Raw genomic sequence first — 14,940 nt, forward strand, 5'->3', positions numbered from 1 at the left:
GCTAAATGAAATTCAGTCAGAGAAAGACAAACACCATGTGATTTCACTCAAATGTGGAATTTAACAAACAAATCAAACAAGCAAAGAGAAAAAGAGAGGGAGGCAAACTAAGAAACAGACTCTTAACTATGGAGAACAAACTGAGGGTTGTGGGAGGTTGTTGGGGGATGGGTGATGGGGATTAAGGAGAGCACTATTTTGATGAGCACCAGATATATGGAAGTGTTAAATCACTATATTGTATACCTGAAACTAATATTATACTGTAGGTTAACTAACTGGAATTTAAATAAAAACTTAAAAAAAGGTCTTCACATTCCTTGTCCTCACAGAACTAGCCTGGTTACCAATACATGCCAGAGACCAAGCACACAAGACTGGCACAGTACACTCAAATCTAATTTTGTGAACAAGTCATGTGAACTCAGGGAATGCAGGAAGGTCAAACCCTGTTGACAGTCAAGGAATTTTCATGGCCCACGTAAGTTTCCAACATCATCAGTTCTCTGTGGACAAGGGGTTTCTCATTTCCGGTAGTCTTCAATAGGTATTTACATCTTGGAAATTAAATGTGAAACTTCAAATTATATTTTCCTCTTGTTGACAAAACAGAAAGTCTAAATAACTGGGTTATCTCTAAAGTCAAATTTTCAAGATTGCAATGAAGACCAATTTTCATTTGAATCTGTATTTCTCATTGTTTAATTTAAAAAATTCCCAAGTACCATTCAGTCAAAATTTGTTCATTTCTACTTTAAAAAGGAGATAAATAGAAATTAAATGAATAGGTCCAAATAGGACTGAAGATTTCATTTTGATAGCTTAAAAGATCACTTTAGGAGTCATTGGAAATGTCCCTTTTTAAAAATAGTATTATGCTCATGAATCAAGTCAGTGTGAATTGAGGCTCACAGACCTTATCCAGGGCCACCTGAACCACTGCTTCACTTTCACTGTCCAAGGCTGATGTGGCCTCATCCAGCAGGAGGATCTTGGGGTTGCGAACCAGGGCCCGAGCGATGGCGATTCTCTGTTTCTGTCCACCACTCAGCTGGGCCCCTCTCTCTCCAACCAGGGTATCAAATTTCTACAACACAGAAGATAAAGGCGGTTAGCAAAAGAACAAGCTATCTCAGGTCACATTTTAAGATGGGAAGTAATCCCATAAACAATCCAAGGCCCACAGGTAATACAGTCCAGTTCCTTAAAATTTAGCAATAACCAACACCATTTTTTACAAATATGCCTACTACTAGTTGATGGTGCTAGAGCTTGAAAATCTGAAGGAATTTTGATCTTTCTTCTTAGAAGGATCATCTATTTTTTTAGTAGATTCCTAACTTCTTAGGCATTAGTCAGCATTCTATTCTTTGAATCTCTAGCATGGCAAAGATCAAGGAAGACTTACATTAGGGAGTTTCATGATAAAGTCATAGGCATTGGCTTCCTTGACAGCTTTCTCAATCTCCTCCATGGTGACATTTTCACGGCCATAGCAAATGTTTTCAGCTATTGTAGTGGCAAACAACACAGGTTCCTGACTCACCACACCAATGATTTCCCGAAGATATCTCACATTTATGGTCCTAATGTCCTGTCCATCAATACTGACCTGAAATAAAAAGTAAGTGTGATTTCCATGCACTGCAGATTTTTAATGTGAAATCTGCAATGGTAACTGCTGATTGCTGCAGCATCTAGTTCAGCAAGAGTCACCTCACCATGCCATCTGTGGGGTCATAGAGCCTCTGCATCAGCTGCACTGTCGTGCTTTTCCCACAGCCACTGTTCCCAACCAGGGCCACTGTCTGCCCACTCTGAACCTTCAGGTTGAGGCCCTTCAAGATCTAACAGAATGAATGAGAAATAAACTTAAGGGCAATACACAGATATTGGGACTATGAATTGACAGTTCAAGTCAAACCTAGGGTTAAATATACATTTCTTTAAAATCACTAAAAGAAAGTATCAGAGACTCCTCATCCAATACATGGTGGAATCGCTCATGAATCATTTATCATTGTACCTTAACTTCTTTTCGAGATGGGTAACTGAAGTGAACGTTTTTGAACTCCAGATTTCCCTTAATATTATCTGGTTTGTGTCCGTTCTTCGAATAGCTGTCAATACTTGGTTTCTAAACAGAATAAAATTTCAGAAGGTTTTTGTGGAGAGTTGGATAAAGCGATAAAGAGGCTGACTTTTAATTAGAAAAACATTTAGAGAGATGTATCAATGGCTAGCCCAAACTTACATTATCAATTATCTTGAAGATTTCATAAGCCGCTCCTCTTGCATTTGCAAATGCTTCAATGCTTGGGGATGCCTGTCCAACACTAAAAGCCCCAATTAATACAGAAAAGAAAACCTGAAGAATGTGAAGGAAAATCATCAAGTTACTTAGTGTTTATTACATTTTTTTCCATACATCTTCCTTCTAACATAGCTAATTAAATGTTATTTTTATTTTTTTCAGCTAATTAAATTTTGAAATGGCAAGGCAACTTACGAATACTGGGTGTTAAAAACATTTTAACAATTTAAATACTTTAAAAAAATTTTTTAACTTTTGATTTATTTATTTATTTATTTATTTATTTATTGTTGAGAGAGAGAGAGAGAGGGAGGGAGGAGACAGGGTGTGAGCAGGGGAGGGGCAGAGAGAGAGGGAGACACAGAGTCTAAAGCAGGCTCCAGGCTCTGAGCTGTCAGTATAGAGATTGTGTGAGATCATGACCTGAGCTGAAGTCGGATGCTCAACTGACTGAGTCACCCAGGCGCCCCTAAATATTTTTTTGATTTATAATGCAGAATTAGTCTTACTTGCTCAGTGAAACAATGATATAAATTCCACAGGACCAAAATATAATAATAATTCTAGTATATATTTATTTAATGGCTAAGAAGTTTGGTTTAGATCATCAGCAGGGTAGAGGGGAGACAAACATCAATAGGAGTGTTAGAAAACCAAGGTCCAAATTTGCAAAAGTACGCAGGATTCTGTCTGTTTTCCTTACCTGGCAACCTCAGAGTTGTATCAAATGAAACAGTATATATGAAAACATTTTGTAAATGATAAAGCATACATCTAGGGCATTATTCTTTATCGGGTTGTCTTCTTTCCTTCTAACAGACTGTGTTCCCTTTGAGGTCTGATAAACAGGTTTTCTATTTTTCATTTTGCCAAAATGAAAATGTTTTTCTTCAGGGTTACAGGCAACTAGTATCACTATTCATTTCTTTCTAAGTCACACAGATATTATATTACCCAATAATTTACCCAGAAGGAGTTTTGCTAAGTGATTCTATATTCATTTTCTCATGTTAGGACTTACAACTACACTGAAAAGTTATGGCAAAGTATTCCTGCCATTTTCATCTGGCAAAAGAGGTAGCATAAACTTGAAGTCTAGGTGGCTACCCCAAACCACACAGCTAGTAAGTGGCACAGCTGGAATTTGAACCAAGTCAGCCTGATTTCAAATCCCATGTTCTTACTCATATTCTGCACACTTCCAGTTTGTGAGGCAGATCTAGGATCAGTGAACACAGGATTTTAAACTGCTTATCGGCATTACAATTAAGTAGAACACATTTCTTATTGCAACCTAGGTTCACCAACATTACTATCCTAATAAAAGCCTTTTGTTAAAAGCCATTCTTAACTAAATAGCCTTGCACCTTTTGGATGAGACAATTATTATATCCACATTACAAATCTGGTTCCTGAAGTATTTTAAGGGACTTAACAAAATATGGTCTGGGTACTAACAATATACCTGTGCTTGGCCTACGAAAAAGGAACTGGGTCACTCTTCTAACTATATGCTTTATTAGATCAAGATACAGATTGAGCTTGGTTTATGAACCATTTCACCATTTTTAAATAAAAAAGGGTAACATCAATGGCAAGCTTTCTGTGCTTGTACAAAGGTCTGTAAGGCAGAGAACCTCTAAACAGAATTTTTTAAGGACGGGTAACAATTAATACTTCCATAATTTCGCAAGTTGGACTAGCTGTCATTCAAAAGAATTTGAAAAATAGTTAAACTGTGTATTTTGCCATTTGTTGCTGTGAAGAGTAAATCAGAAAATAAAATCAAAATGCTTAGCATTGAGCCTGACACAAAGAAATAATCTCAACAAATGAAAGTTCATGCTACAGAGATTAGTAATGTTAGCATTATTTAGGCTGCAAGAAAAAACTGCGCAAGGGATCTGCAAAAAAGACAACATTGGTTACTCAATACATCTAATTGCCTTTCCACTTTTAATCTAGTAGCACATGACTCTTTGTATTAATAGTTCTTCAAAATCTATTCTCCAACATCATTCAAGCCAACACCACTCAACTTCACTGAAGTTTTTATGAGAGATTCACTTCTTAACAAAACATCACTTACAGTGAGTACTTGTCCAATAGAATATTCATGGGAGAGGACCAAGGAGGTCCCATACCAGAATGCCAGGGCGTATGATGCATAGATCAACAGGAAAGCAATACCGATAGAAATGTTGGCTGTGATAGCTTTCTTTATCCCAATTCTTTTAGCTTCTTCTAAGTTTTTGTTGTACCTGGGAGAAATAACAAAAACTATCACAAATACTCATAAATCATAAGAAATGAGCCAAGATAACATGATGGTTATGAAGTACTTAGAATGTGCCCAGCCCTGTTGGTAGGTGTTTTACATGTATTTTCTCCTTTTGTCCACACGTTGACCCTATGATGTTAGTATTATATTAATCCCTTCTTGTAAAAGAGTAAACTGAGGATTACAGAGATTAAATAATTTGGGGGAAAGTGTTACAAAAGGTTCTTTCTGGCCTTAACAATAGTGAAATAAGGGAAATTATGTTTAGCAAAACTTCCAGAATTTGCATTATTTCATAGTCAAGACAAAAATAGAAGCTATGAAAACATCTGTTTTTCCTTCATAATCTGCACATCTTTTAAATTAAATAATAAAAAGCAGATATAATGCTAGAAAGTGCCCACCACAAGGAAATCCCTTAAATCTCTGAATGTTTAAGGAAACATTAAGGAAAATTCTTCTTCTTTTTTTTATGTGGGCTCCATTAGCTTATCTCCATGTCTCTTTTCTTAAGAATCTCTGTAAATATATAATCAATGTAAAATTATTAGAGAAATAGGATAGATTATAATTGAGTCTTAAATCTGTCTTCATCCTTTTTAATCATATCTCCCTGGGAATTTAGAACATTGCCTTGCAGGAGGAAAAAGTTCATAGCTACTGAAATGAAAGAACTTACTTCCATATAGAATTCATATGTTGAGGTCTTTGATCTGTAAAAGCATAACTACATAAATATTATGTAGTATTATATTTTCTTTGGAGGATTCATTCTGTTAGTTGGAATGTACAGCCAAGGTAAAGTCTTGCTCCGGTAAGAGCATGCCTTCTTTCTTGCCTTCATGACTTTTTTTAACTAGCTACTGTACTAATTAAAAGCATGACAAATGCAATTTACATGACTACTATGTCTACTAAAGACGGAACTTAAACAGAACTTTAGAGTAATAAAATAGTAAATTATTAGAGTTTCTCTCTGCAAAAAACCCTAACTTGCCACTTATAATCTTTGAACAAAAACATTATTTTTGAGTAACGTGTTTCAATGGTTGATCTATCTATCTATCTGTCTATTTCCCACTTTTTGAGTTGACCGAGACAAAAGACATTACCAGGCATGGACAATACATGATTACAAATAAGGAACTTTAATGCACATGACCCACACCTTTATTGTTATTTCCTTTACATCAGTTCTTGCTTACCGAGACTAATGCAGAAATCATTTCAATGACATGTTGTGGTACCATGCAGCCAGAGGAAACACTTTCACAGGAAGAAGCAACAACAAGGAAGAAAATCATTTAGATACCAGAAAAGAAAATGAAAAAAGGAAGAGGGTAAGGAGGAAGGAGAAATCGACAATGCTTTTACATAGGCTTTTTGATTAGCATTTTAATAAAAATACCACACTATAAAACCAGATAATCAAATCTACTCATTAAAAGCATTAGTATGAGAATGGTAATTAAAGTGACACTCCTAGAATGGATTAAAGATACACAACAAAAACAATGATATTTTGAAAAAAAATTCTTAAATATTATGAAAATATACATCAGTGATATAAACAGCCACTTACAAGAGCAAGAAACAATTTTAGTTAAGCAAGAGAAATAAATACTAACAGGTAGGACATACACAAGAGAGGAAAATATCATTTTAAAATTAGGAGAATAAAGCTATTCTTATACTACTGAGTTGAATTTCCTTTTAAACTCTCGTTAAATTTCCTTTCCAAGAAAGCCAGCTTCCTCCTGCACCTGTTAATTGGGAGAGAAAGTCAAACTAAGACCTTAATTACCTGTCAATGCAGAAGCAGAGAAAGGAAGGGAAAGAACTAAAAAGAAAACTGAAGGGTTACATTTCGTCTAAATATAATTTTAGCAATCCTACTTCCAAATTATATCCGAAATCTAGGTACTTCTCTCCCCTCTCTTGCCTGCGGTCTACCTCAGGCCACCATAAGCCTTTTCACCTGGGCTACAACCACAGCTGGTCCCTGTTTCCAATCTTTAACTGCTCTCCTCCAATCACCAAACCAATTACACACAGAGAAATGATGTTAACATATTATGTGGATACTCATTCCTTTGTTAAAACCCTGAGCCCTTGGAGTAAAATCCTACCTCCTCACCATAACCGCCGCTTCCTTCAAAAGCCTTTCCATCTCCCCTCACTCAACATAGCTCCAGGCATGTAAGCCTCATTCGTGGTATTTTCTAGAATACATCAAACTCTGCCACCTCGGGAAATTTGGAAGACTCTTCTATCCCTAATCCCACCAGGGCAGGCTTTTCCTAATCCCTCAAGTCTCAGCCTAGATGAAATATCCTCAGAGAGGACGTGACTGCCACAGCCTTCCCTGACTGCCATATTTAAAGTAAATTTTCCCTCCTTGCTATTACAGCACACTCCTTGATTCTTTCATAGTACAATTTAAAGGTCCGGGGCGCCTGGGTGGCTCAGTCGGTTAAGCAGCCGACTTCAGCTCAGGTCATGATCTCGCGGTCCGTGAGTTCGAGCCCCGCGTCGGGCTCTGTGCTGACAGCTCAGAGCCTGGAGCCTGTTTCAGATTCTGTGTCTCCCTCTCTCTGACCCTCCCCTGTTCATGCTCTGTCTCTCCCTGTCTCAAAAATAAATAAAACGTTAAAAAAATTTTTTTAAAGGTTGATAATTTAATTAATTTCATCAATGATTTCTTTTTTACCTTCTTTTCTACTTTCTTTCCTTCCCTTCTTCTCCATCTTACTCTTTGGACTAAGGATCATAAGAGGGACAAGGTTTTCCGTTTCCAATTCACTACTGAAAACCTAGAGCCTAGTGCAGTGCATGTGGTAGATACTGGCTAAAACTATTGAATGAATGAACTTTCAAGAAATGGCCAACCTGGAAAGAAACTTATGCCAGCATGTTGGAGTCCTGAATCTACTCTTTATTTAAAGGCAAAACCAATTTCCAATTTGCCAGCAGAGAATGTCCTTTCAAAGATACATGCCAGTAACTAATGTCTTCTCAATGAATGATGCCACACAAAAAAATGAATCTTTGAAAACAGCTGTGTACGCCCATTTGCTTATTCTTATAATAAAAATTTGATCCCCATCTTCTTTAGGTAAAAAAAAAAAACCTTACTGTGCCTAATTAATGAAAACAGTTAAACTAAAAACAACAAACACCTCAATTTATTTAAACTTTTACCGAACTAAAATAATCAGATTTATCTAAGTTCTGAAGATTGGACTTGACTATCATGATGTCCTTTCTCTCCTTACCAATGTTATTTACATCCCATACATAATTATAATTTTTATTTCTAATAATACCTTTTTAAAAATTATCCTATTCATCAAATTTAGGATGTCATTAATTGTAAGAAGTTAGTGTTATTCTGCTATTTTATGTAGCATTAAGGAGTTTAATAGCATACTTCAGGGGCGCCAGGGTGGCTCAGTCAATCAAAGCAACTGACTTTGGCTCAGGCCATGATCTCATGGGTCGTGAGTTCAAGCCCCGTGTCGGGCTCTACACTGACAGCTCAGAGCTTGGAGCCTGCTTCGGATTCTGTGTCTCCCTCTCTTTCTGCTCGTCCCCCATCCGCACTCTGTTTTTCTTTAAGATAAACAAACATTAAAAAAATTAATAAAAAAAATAGGACACTCCATATACAGCTGGGAGTCAAAGGGCTACAGCCTCAGTATAGTAAGCACATGCCCCAGGGAAAGTGACAGCAAGGGAACTTGCATGTCTCAACCCTGGCATCAGGTAAAGGGAGGAAAAACAACTCCCTGAGAATTGGAACCACAGGCAATTACTCATGCAGGTCTGAACTATAAATTCACACTGCCAGTGTGGTTCAAAAACTCCTAGACATATAATTTAATGTAAGGTGGTCTCAGGTTAATAGTGTCCCCAGTGAATGGCAGAAGCAAACACAAATCCTGCAAGAACTGACTTCAATCCAGACCCACAGCAACTATAAGATGGCATTGATTGTAAGATTTATCTCAGTTTCAGAACTGTGAGAGAAAAATGTGCATCTTAGAATTAATGACATTTTATATGTTTTCTAATCATTCATTGTTGCTTCACAGCAATTTTCTATGAATTGTGATCAGGTACCCAGAGATCTCACTGAATATTATTAGTCTGCAGAGGCTACTGGAATTTTTGTGCATACAATCATACCATCTGTGAATAATGACAGTTTTGCTTCTTGTTTTCAATCCTTATAACTTTTATTTCTTTTTTTTCTTTTCCTTTTATTATTCTTACTCTTACTTATTTCTTTGGTCTTATCTAGAACCAGTTCAACACTAAACAGAAATGATGCTAGCAGACATACTTGTTTCATTCATCATTTTAAGGAATGCTTTTCACATTGCACCATTAAGTATGATGCTTCCTATACATCTCTGGTATATACTTTTTATTGAATCAAGAAAATCAATTATTACTCCTGGTTTTATGAGTTTTTGTCATGAATAATACATAATTAATTCTTTTTCACCATCTGTTAATATAAAATGCTTCTTCCTTTCAATCTGTTAATATGACTAATTATATTAATAGATTTCCTAATGTTAACCATCTTTGCATTCATGGGATAAAGCCAGTAAGTTCAAGATTTCTTTAATCTGATGATATTTTTCACATGGATTTGTTTAGCTAATAATTTATCTACACCTTCTGCATCTATGTTTTAGGTTAAACTGCTTTGTAATTTTCCTTTCTCACGTATCTGTCTTATTCTGGCATCAAAGTTACACTAGCCTCATAAGATGAACTCACAACTTGCTATATATATTTCTTCCATTCTCTGAAACAATTTCTATGAGATAGAGTTATCTCATTCATGAAGTTTTAGTAGAACCTTTCTGTGAAATTATCTGGACTCTGTGGGTTTTGCTTGTTTATGTGTGTATATAAGGGCAGGAGTAGAGATTTTAAACTTTGGATTCAATTCCTTTAATGATTGTTGGCCTACTCAAGTTTTCATCCTCTCAAGTGAGAGTTTTAGCCTATATTTTTCTAGGATATTGTCTACTTCATTAGGGTTTTATAATTTATTAGTATGAAGCTATACTTTTAACTTTTTTTATTTTTAAAAATTGACATCCAAATTAGTTAGTATATAGTGAAGCAATGATTTCAGTAGATTCCTTATTGCCCCTTACCCATTTAACCCATCCCCCCCCCACAACCCCTCCAGCAACCCTCAGTTTGTTCTCCATATTTATGAGTCTCTTTTGTTTTGTCCCCCTCCCTGTTTTTATATTATTCTTGCTTCCCTTCCCTTATGTTCATCTGTTCTGTGTCTTAAAGTCCTCATATGAGTGAAGCCATATAATTTTTGTCTTTCTCTGATTAATTTCACTTAGCATAATACCCTCCAGTTCCATCCACATAGTTGCAAATGGCAAGGTTTCACTCTTTTTGATTGCCGAGTAATACTTCATTGTGTATGTATATATATACACCACACTTTCTTTATCCATTCATCCATCAATGGACATTTGGGCTCTTTCCATACTTTGGCTGTTGTTGATAGGGCTGCTATAAACATGGGGGTGCATGTGTCCCTTCGAAATAGCATACCTGTATCCCTTGGATAAATGCCTAGTAGTGCAATTGCTGGGTCGTAGGGTAGTTCCATTTTTAGTTTTTTGAGAAACCTCCATAGTGTTTTCCAGAGTGGCTGCACCAGCTTGCATTCCCACCAACAATGCAAAAGAGATCCTCTTTCTCTGTATTCTCGCCAATATCTGTGGTTGCCTGAGTTGTTAATGTTAGCCATTCTGACAGGTGTCAGGTGGTATCTCATTGTGGTTTTGATTTGTATTTCCCTGATGATGAGTGATGTGGAGCATTTTTTCATGTGTCGGTTGGCCATCTAGATGTCTTCTTTGGAGAAGTGTCTATTCATGTCTTTTGCCCATTTCTTCACTGGATTATTTGTTTTTTGGGTGTTGAGTTTGATAAATTCTTTTTAGATTTTGGACACTAACCCTTTATCTGATATGTCATTTCCAAATATCTTCTCCCATTCTGTCGGTTGCCTTTTAGTTTTGCTGATTGTTTCCTTCGCTGTGCAGAAGTTTTATTTTGAGGAGGTCCCTGTAGTTCACTTTTGCTTTTGTTTCCCTTGGCTCCAGAGACATGTTGAGTAAGAAATTGCTGCGGGCAAGATCAAAGAGGTTTTTGCCTGCTTTCTCCTCGAGGATTTTGATGGCTTCCTGTCTTACATTGAGGTCTTTCATCCACTTTGAGTTTATTTTTGTGTATGGTGTAAGAAAGTGGTCCAGGTTCATTCTGCATGTCGCTGTCCAGTTTTCCCAGCAGCACTCGCTGAAGAGACTGTCTTTATTCCATTGGATATTCTTTCCTGCTTTGTCAAAGATTAGTTGGCCAAACGCTTGTGGGTCCATTTCTGGGTTCTCTATTCTATTCCACTGGTCTGAGTGTCTGTTCTTGAACCATGAAGCTGTACTTTTTAAAAATAAAATGTATTTTTATCTGTAGCAATTTTTTATTACTTTTTTTATTCCTGATTAAACTTGCAAAATACTTGGTTATTAGTCTTTTCAAAGAATTAGTTTATGGATTTGTCAAGCCTCTGCTTTTTAACATTTATTTTCTATTCAATTGTTTTTTGCTGTTTATTATTTCTTATACTTCCTTTACTCTGTTGTTCTTTTTCTAACTTCTTAATTTGGATGCTTCATTTGTTAATCTTCAGCAGTTTTTCATTTCTTCTACCAGATACTCTAGTGGTATCATGGAACTAGGCTTTGTTTTTAATGTGAAATACTCAGTTTTGGGGAGACAGCACTCCTTAGCTCACAGAATTTTGTAAATTCAGATCCTAAGGGCACCGGAGAGTGAGTCTTGAGATTTTGATTTCTATGGGGAGATGCTCTCCCCCAGCTCAGAAACTGGGCAGAAGCAGAAAAGCTGTATTTGTTTCCCTATGTTGGTAGACATATTCTTTCTCTGGTCTACCTTTCCACTGAGAAAAAATGGAAAAGAATCTGAGCTCAAAACTTCCCTCTGTGTTTGCTCAAACATTAACTATTCAGAAAAGAGTTTTCTGAATCATCTTTTAAATAGTATGCCCTATGACTCTAACAGAGTATTTTATATCCCCAAATAATATTTACCCAACTGGTATATTAGATATTTTGTTTATTTGTGATCATCTGCACCTTTCCCCTCCCCTTGATAAAATTTAAGCTCCAAAAGAGGAAAGCTGTATTTGACTGGATACTTGCTTGACCATTAGGCAAGACTTCTCATTTTACTAGTCAGACATACTTTAAGGCAAAAGCAAAAACCTTACCAAAAATTGAGAGAGAATACAGTACTGCTTTCCTTTGAACAATGGTAGGTGCTTAGTCTCAGAGGGCATCTTTGTGGGTATGAAATATATATTATGAACACAAGTATACTAAAAACACATAGGTACACTATAAAGAATTATGCCATTAACACCCATGTCAGCACACAACTGAGGTCAAGAAACAGAACACACCAGAACCACAGAAGCCCCTTGCTATGAGTCTTAATCTAATTAACCATGTCTCATCTCCCCCAGAGGGGACTATTATTCTGACTTATAAAAATTCCCTTGTTTTTCTTATGGCTTTACCAACAATGTATAATGTTCCAAACAATATAGTTCACTATTCCTAATTTCCAAATATACATATGTTCATAACATTAAAATGCTCTAATATCAGAATAGTATAACATATATTCAATTTTAAATAAAGTCTGTCACTGTTTAGAAATCAATGGATCTGATGAATATTATACACTGCAATAAATTACTATCTACATTCTCATAAATCTAATAAAAAGGGACAGATGCAAGAATATACTAAACAACATATAATAAAGATTTTGACCTTTTGTACAAAGGTGCTTTTTAATTATATTTTTATCTTCCAAAAGCATCACATAACTGATTAGGTGCCTGGGCAAGAGGGGAAATGAACCACAGATTAAAATGTCTCCCTAGATCTTACACAAAATACCCATTTAGTCTTAGAGAACCAAGTATTAACTTGATGGGGAAAATTATCATCATATATAAAATATGTTAGCCTTAAGAAACCATTTCATTGTCACTACCCACCTAAGACATTCTAGAAAATGTTTTGAATTAGCAGATATAAGAGGAATACAACTAAAATTACAACTTTTCCAGAATATTAACTATGCTGTACGACATCGAGGAAGCTATTAAAAAATATACACACACACATACACACCCTTATACTCAACACTGTCAACCTGAACGGCATATCAGATGACAGAGAACTTAACATTCCTAGCAACTTAAAAAAAGAGACTCAAACCTTTCAAGTTCTTTCTTTTGTCCTCCAAAGGCAATCACAGTTCTAATTGCTGCTAAGACCTCTTCAGCTACTGCTCCAGCTTTTGCATATGCCAAGAGTTCTTTATCAGTAAATGAAGATAGTATCTGTTTAAAAATATAATTTCAGATCATTTGAAAATTTTTAACAAGTTAATTTTATCTTCTGTAAAAGAAACACAAATATATACACCAACAATGTTTGTATGTTAGTGTATATATAGAATAAAATCTGTCTTTCAACTCATCTTTGGTCATAATGTTCTATTTTTTTTTCAAATTTTTATTTAAATTCTAGTTAGCTAACAGACAGTGCAATATTGGTTTCAGGAGTTGAATTCAGTGGGTCATCACTTACATACAACACCCAGTGCTCATTACAAGTGCTCTCATCAGTATCCATCACCCATCCAGCCCATCCCCACCCACCTCCCTCCATCAACTCTCAATTTGTTCCCTACCTTTAAGAGTCTCTCATGGTTTTTACCCAAAGGGTACAAAAATACAGATTCGAAGGGGTACATGCACCCAATGTTTATAGCTGCATTATCAACAATAGCCAAATTATGCAAAGAGCCCAAATGTCCATTGACTGATGAATGGATAAGGAAGAAGTGGTGTATATATATATATATATATATATATATACAATGAAATATTACTCACCCATCAAAAAAAAAAAATGAAATCTTGCCATTTGAAACAACATGGATTGAGCTAGAATGTATTATGCTAAGCAAAATAAGTCAGTCAGAGAAAGACAATTATCATATAATTTCAGTCATATGTGGAATTTAAGAAACAAAACAAGATGAACATATGGGAGGAGAAAAAAGAGAGAGGGAAATGATGTTCTATTTTTAAGTATATATATTCACTCTATTAGCCACTTCAAATTCTTTTTGGACTGAGATGGCATACAATAAATTAAAATTTTTATTTTTTCACCAACTACCTCACGGATCCTCATCTAAATAAATAAAACTGAACTTTGGGGAGATTTTAAATTTCAGAAAAGAAGGTATATACCATAATCATAAAAACAGGGAAAAAAAGGCATTAATTACATCAAGGAAATATGGTATGAATTGAACACAGCAATTGCTAATTGTTCTCTGGAACAGAAGTATAAGGTGGGAGGCCAGCCACTGACACGTAAACTGGGCTCCCCAAGGGCCCTATTATGAAAATCGGATCAAGTGATATGGGCAAAGGACTAAGGTTACTATTTGTACCTGGAATGCTTATGTAGTCAGCCACCTAAGGGTTACATGTAAGCAATTAATAATAAAGTATTACACCCTTTCAATAAGTAATTTATAGGCATTTGTGGACTCATTTATATAAGTCATATCAGTGAAAAGCTCTAAGTGGTTTTGATTTTAACAGTGTATTTCTTCTTTTGCTGTGTGAAAGTAAAAGGAGCTGTGAAGGATTTAAGACGGAAACTGACATGTTGAGTTAACAAATGCTTGGCCATTCTACTGTAAGGAAACTCTGGTTAACCTGATCGATTTAGGAGCCGGTTTGCAGAAGCCAACCAACCACTGGTAAGACTAGCTGAGAACAGAGCAAAATGGGAAGAATTCTTGTGGTTGTACAAAAGGCATCAAGAGTGAACAAAAGTAACATCTGTGTGATGACATACCCTGAGATCTCCACACCTCTCATTATTATGCTGCTATTTAATGAACATGAATCCCAGAAGAGAGAATACCTCCTTTTTTCCTTTTATCCAATCAGCTTATTCCATTCAACCTATATACCCTGTGACATCTTGACCCCTTATCCTTATATATACCCAACTGCAGCCCTTCGGGGAGGCAGACAGAGAAATTTTCTCTCACTTTCTTGCTTGATGCCTTATAATAAAACCCTTTTTCTCTGCCACAAAACTGGGGTCAGTATTTGGCTTGCTGAGCACCAGGCAACAGACCCTTGTCCAGTAACAAGAATGGGTGGGTGAAG

The 14,940-nt window shown here is 36.0% G+C and overlaps 1 protein-coding gene across 4 annotated transcripts in view; it reads right to left on the reverse strand.

Annotated features, from left to right (window-relative positions):
• ABCB1 (ATP binding cassette subfamily B member 1) overlaps positions 1 to 14,940 on the reverse strand; it is a 237,249-nt gene that overhangs the window by 53,743 nt on the left and 168,566 nt on the right. For all 4 annotated transcript variants that reach the window (XM_019443186.2, XM_053896940.1, XM_053896939.1 and 1 more), the window contains 7 exons: positions 12,956 to 13,080; positions 4,404 to 4,575; positions 2,255 to 2,368; positions 2,027 to 2,137; positions 1,722 to 1,847; positions 1,409 to 1,612; positions 917 to 1,087 (listed from right to left, as the gene is read on the reverse strand). In XM_019443186.2, coding sequence (XP_019298731.2) covers positions 917 to 1,087; positions 1,409 to 1,612; positions 1,722 to 1,847; positions 2,027 to 2,137; positions 2,255 to 2,368; positions 4,404 to 4,575; positions 12,956 to 13,080 — 1,023 coding nt within the window. The remainder of the gene's footprint in view (positions 1 to 916; positions 1,088 to 1,408; positions 1,613 to 1,721; positions 1,848 to 2,026; positions 2,138 to 2,254; positions 2,369 to 4,403; positions 4,576 to 12,955; positions 13,081 to 14,940) is intronic.

This window comes from Panthera pardus, unplaced genomic scaffold (genome assembly GCF_024362965.1).
Source record: "Panthera pardus isolate Hobbes unplaced genomic scaffold, ASM2436296v1 HiC_scaffold_8, whole genome shotgun sequence".
Taxonomy (NCBI): Eukaryota; Metazoa; Chordata; class Mammalia; order Carnivora; family Felidae; genus Panthera; species Panthera pardus.